Raw genomic sequence first — 5,378 nt, 5'->3', positions numbered from 1 at the left:
ATAGCAACAAAAATAGATGTCCGAGGTGGTGGATGAGGGAGAGGCTCTGTTCGCAAAGTAGTCGAAATTGGATTGAGTCTTCCTTCCTCAATGATCTGGATTTGCTTTTTAAGCTTTTCTATTTTCGCTCTAGGACTTTCAAGATGATGATACCCTATAAGTTGTCCAGATTCCAAGGCATGAAGCCTCTTTTGGAAATCTGAAAGCATCTTTTTAGTGGTTTCATCATATCTTCATAAGTCTTGTTGCACATTTCCAATCTTGGAATCAATTGCTTTGAAAGCATTATTATGTGCTAAAAGAGTCTCTGATTGCCAATTTAAGACAGCTTCGACAATAGGTTTTCTTTTCTGTCTTCCATGCCCATCCACATCAGTGGGGGTAGATATCTTAGGGACATGCCTATATCTGCCTTATGGATCAATAAACTCTTCTGGAGCGGGAAATGAGAGTTTGGAATTTTCCCGAACAAGAGGAGGAAAGTCTGTTTCTTGGAACATGGCGATGGAAGAACTAAGTGGTGTTTATACTAGAACTTCAAGTGGGTAGGAATGTTTCTTTGCCCACTTTACAATTGGCTTATAAAACGGAGAAATGACTAGTTTCTTTTTAGGAGGAGATGGAGGAGGTCATGGTGGTGGATCTGGTGATACTAATGGAGAAGCAGTAAACCCCGGTGGTGGAGTTGGTGCATATGAAACCATGAACTGAAATTTATTACACTCACCAAGAGTATCAACAAAGGAATCTCCGTTTAAGTACCTTTGGTACATAATATCTTTTGGCTTCTTATGCTTCCTCCAAGATGGAGGTTTTGCAAATGGATCTACCTCATCAGGAGAATTTGTACAATAAGAACATCGGCAAAAAGGATCCCGAAAACAATGACCATACTAGTCTTTGTAGTAATGAACAGGATGTCCATCACTTTTGAAATATTTGACAAGCTTTTTGGATCGCTCGAAATTGACTCAAGGACATATGGTTCAATCATAAAGAGAGTCTGGAAGATAGAAGTACTTTCTTCTTTTTCCTTGCCAAATTTGATGGAAACGGTTCCATCCTTCTTTCTAACAAACTCAGAATCTGACGACTGGAAAGGTTTATTGTTCTGATGCAACTTTTCATAGTTGGTGATCCAAGTTTCTAAAAGAAGCTTGGCCAACTTTTCCTTCGGGATTTGTCTAGGAACATGAATGCAGGATGCTTGGTCATTATGCATGAAAATGAATAGAGTATCTTCATTTCCATTGTGGAAATTTAGGTCAAGAGCATGATTCTGTACTCAGTAAACCATTTGATAGTGCAGTGTTGCTACTACAGAGTCAGCAGTTTGAGGAGCTCCAGTGAGCTGAACTTGGACTTTTAGAAAAGAGAGTAACTAAGGGTCATAAAGAGTAATATTGAAGTTTGGATACAGAGTCACAAAGACTGTTCCAGCATTCAAAGTGGTTTGAACAGTACCGATGCAAGCATGCTGGTATTCTAAAAACCTGGTATCCAATAGAGCAATTCTTGCCACAGCTGGCAAGTCTTTACGACCATGAAAAGTAAGAGCAAGACAAACAGCTCCGTAATGCACATGAGAATATCCTTGTTGAATCCACTATCTAGGAAACTCTAGAGGGATCTGGAGAGTAACAAAGTACTCATTTTCAGTGGCGGGAATAGGATGTTGATCAAACTTGGAGGACTGGACATATTCTTTTACTTCCTTCAGAGTCTGGCGAATGAGTTATCAGATAGAGCGAATGGGTGAAAATGACGAAGTGGGTTTAGCAAAAGTAGAATATGGGTTCATGAGGGGAAGCTGGGTTTCGGAGATCTTAGTTTCGTCACTAAGAGAGACTTCATAAAGGTAGTCTATCTTAGAAGCATTTGAAACACGAAAATCTGAAGGAGCAAAGAAGATGGAGTTGCAACAATGGAAATAGGTGCTTCTAATATTTCCGAATGATTTGCCATAATGTGAAAGATTCCTCTCAGCACTGGATTCACCTACTAAGCGCATGAAACAGATATCATTATAAATGAAACCAGGCTCTGATACCATTGAATGGACCTAGGCTTAGAACTAAGGAGGACAAAGTTAGTTTTATGCAGGTAGTGTTATTCACAATATCAATGTCGACATATATGATAATAAGAGAGGAAAGGAGCAATCTCGGAGACAGAGATAAAACATTATGATGTTGTGGAGACAATCAATCATAGTATAGAGTGTAGCAGGTTTGGTCTATGACCTAATTGATAGGATATTTAAATATTTTACCACACATTCATCTAATAATATAAGCTTTTAGAAAAATAATTTTTAAAATGTGAATTTTCCTCAAAATAAACAGATCGTGAAATAGTATTATGAGCCAAAGTTGAGTGCTATTCACAATATCAAAGTTGAGATAACCTTTAGAGTAAGAGAGGCCTAAGATCACCCAACATGATATCAAAGGTCTTGAATTGGAATCTTTTAAAGCCCTTATTTGCCTCTCCAATGAAATAATTCCAAGCTTAGTATTAGACAAAAAGACCTCACTAAGCATGAGGGGGATTAATATAATATTTAAATATTAAATCACATTTTTATTTAATAACTTAATTTTTTAAAAATAGTTAGCAGTAACACTATAAAATCTCACACTAATCTCATTGCAGTGGAGTAGATCAGACACAAAGTTTTCTTCCTCATTCTCTTGCTACTAGTACTACCTGCTTTCCAACATTGCAGCCGCTAAAGAGTCCGACCAGTGCAAATGGTCCACTCTCAAGCCCCTCGGCAATGTCTTCGACGTATACTATCTTCCCTTCCCTGATGTGTGGCAGCATAAAGTCCAGGAACTTGGAGTATTGGTCGACGTAATCTGAAACCGAAAATCCCTCAATCCGGACCCTGCCATAAACGATCTGCATCAAGTTGGTGATGCCGTCGGGCGGGTCAAGGTTGTACTGCGATATCATACCGCACACAGCTATCCGGCCCCGAACTCTCATGTTGAGGAGCACCGCATCGAGTGTTTTCCTCCAACATTCTCAAAATAGATATCAATACCTTGAGGAAAATATCTGCCAACAGGTTAAAATATACAAATTATTAGGGCAACTCTGCAATCTTATCTATGTTCTCTTTAAAATGCATCTACTTACAACAACCCTAGCGTCAGATCTTGCTATTAAGGACATGCTTCTACATAAAGTGTTTGGACATTTTTGGACATGTCTCGTGCCTACTAACCTCTTCAAAGCTGCATTGAGATCGCATTCCTCTTTGTAGTTGAATGCGTCATCGAAACCAAACTTGCTCTTCAACAAATCAACCTGTGTGTGGGACCAAAAATAGAGCAGTATGAGTGAGAAATACACAACTTGCTTATAGCGAGACTCACCTCTATAGCTTGGAAGTAAAGAATATAAAACAGCTATTAACAAATTTTTAGATTTAGCCCCGGCAAACTCATGAGGATCATTCACAGTTTGAAACACGATAAAATCAGCAAACCTTCTCTTTGCTCCCAGCGCTACCAACAACATAACATCCCATCAACTTTGCGAACTGTCCCACAAGCTGTCCAACTGCACCGGACGCCGCCGATACAAAGACGTACTCTCCTTTCTTAGGGGAACACACCTCGTAGAAGCCAGCATAGGCGGTCAGTCCTGGCATACCTAATAAAGAGATGCACAACGAAATCAGCCGATTGATGCAAACTGATATGCATGATTCTTGCCAACAAACAAATAGAGACTCGAATTAATTAACGTATTACCAAGAATGCCCGTGTAGTAAGAGAGAGGCACATCTGTGTGCTGGATTTTGAAGAGGCCTTGAGGATTGGTGATGAGGCTGTACTCTTCCCATCCTGTCGTGCCATAAACTATGTCGCCCACTTTGAATTCTGGGTTGCCCGAGTCCACAATTTTGGCCACCCCGGACCCAGTTATAGGCTGCATTCAAACATCATCCCAAGACGAACTATGAATATGTTCGAGTGTTAGCTTTAATTTCTACATGAGCTGCAAACCCATTAATAGGTGCTCACTAGTTTTTTACCGTTTTATGGACTCACTAATCTATTGTAGTTAAATGTGCTTAGCTCATGTTAATTAACACAAAAAGGTGGAGTTCTGAGTAAGATCAATGAGTCTTTTAGAGTATATCTCTTTTGATTAGGTTTTTCTCTCTCAATGTTCTTTGAAACTTGTAAGCGATTTTCTTGGTTTGGCTCTGGAGCAGGGGCACCCACTTAAGAGTGAAAGCGAGTCCAGCTAGGTACTCATAAGCTATTCAAGTTTGACTCGCAGGATATTGAAACTCGGCTTGATTCGTTAGAGTTGAGTTCAAGAGCAGTTCTTAATCGGGACAAGCTTGAGTTTGGATATACTTGACTCAAGCAACTGGCAAGCCTAATCAAATATACTTTAATCAAGTATATGCGTATGTGTATAAATGTGACTAATAGATGAAAAGTTACTGAACTTTCCAAGTTTAATTTGAATTTCTTGTATAATTTGAGTCAAGGTTGAGCTCGACTGAATTGAGTCTTTGAAGAATATTTTGAGTCGAGGATATTGACGCAGTCCAACCCAACTACACGTCACGTGGGAACCACGTGATCCGGCAGGTGTAATGAACATGGCTCATAGGACCAGATTCATCCGAGGGTAGCTCTTCCAGAAAAGATGGGCCAAGTTGAAGTATTATAAGCCAGACATTCCTTAGCCAGAGAGTGTAAGATTGAGCTCGCTTACAGAGTCCGGAGTGTATGAAGGGAGCAATCTGTTGAGGAGGTTTGGCGTCATCAGGAGGCGCATGTAAGGATCGCAGGACAAGTAGAGGTTCTTCACCACCACTGCGTTCGATCCTTGAGGAACTCCGAGCTTCATCTCCTTCCTTCTCACTTCCATGTTATCTTCTCTCGGAAACCCATTCACGTAGTCTCTCAGGACCACTTGCTTGTTGCTCACAGTCTCCCCCTCTCCTGCTTCAACGCTACGCTCCTCCATTCTCTCTCTGTCTCTCTCTCTCTGTCTCTCTGTCTCTCTCTCTGTCTCTCTCTCTCTCTCTCTCTCTGTGCTGGCTCTGTAGGAGTTTTTTAATAACTGTGTGTTAGGATTGGGTTGCGAGATATGTGAGGACTAATGAATGTGTGGTCTCTGTTAGCGTTTTGCTCGAAACATCCTTCTGTGCGCAATGTGTGGCCAGCACAACATCCCATGTCACGGCACTAGCAAACTCTATTTGACAATTGATGAATTTGACTTTCCTAGTTTCTCTAATTGCATCTTTTGTTGGTAATCATGCATGAGCTGAAAAATACGATTGTCGATGCCTCAGGACAAGCATTGCCTGACGACAGTGCTCCATTTGGCAAGTTAAATTT

At 40.5% G+C, this 5,378-nt stretch overlaps 1 protein-coding gene across 1 annotated transcript; it reads right to left on the bottom strand.

Annotated features, from left to right (window-relative positions):
• Nucleotides 1-2,847: 2,847 nt before the first annotated feature.
• LOC120295526 (2-alkenal reductase (NADP(+)-dependent)-like) lies at nucleotides 2,848-5,105 on the bottom strand. Its single transcript, XM_039316738.1, has 5 exons — nucleotides 4,747-5,105; nucleotides 3,765-3,942; nucleotides 3,497-3,663; nucleotides 3,233-3,315; nucleotides 2,848-3,063 (listed from the first exon to the last, which is right to left on the bottom strand). Exons 1-5 carry the CDS (start codon nucleotides 4,999-5,001, stop codon nucleotides 2,988-2,990), a joined length of 759 nt encoding a protein of 252 aa, XP_039172672.1. The 5' UTR covers nucleotides 5,002-5,105; the 3' UTR covers nucleotides 2,848-2,987.
• Nucleotides 5,106-5,378: the final 273 nt, after the last annotated feature.

The sequence above is a fragment of the Eucalyptus grandis genome, chromosome 7, assembly GCF_016545825.1.
Source record: "Eucalyptus grandis isolate ANBG69807.140 chromosome 7, ASM1654582v1, whole genome shotgun sequence".
Lineage (NCBI taxonomy): Eukaryota > Viridiplantae > Streptophyta > Magnoliopsida > Myrtales > Myrtaceae > Eucalyptus > Eucalyptus grandis.
The sequence above is the reverse complement of the archived record's forward strand: the minus strand, read 5'-3'. Positions and strand labels throughout refer to the sequence as shown.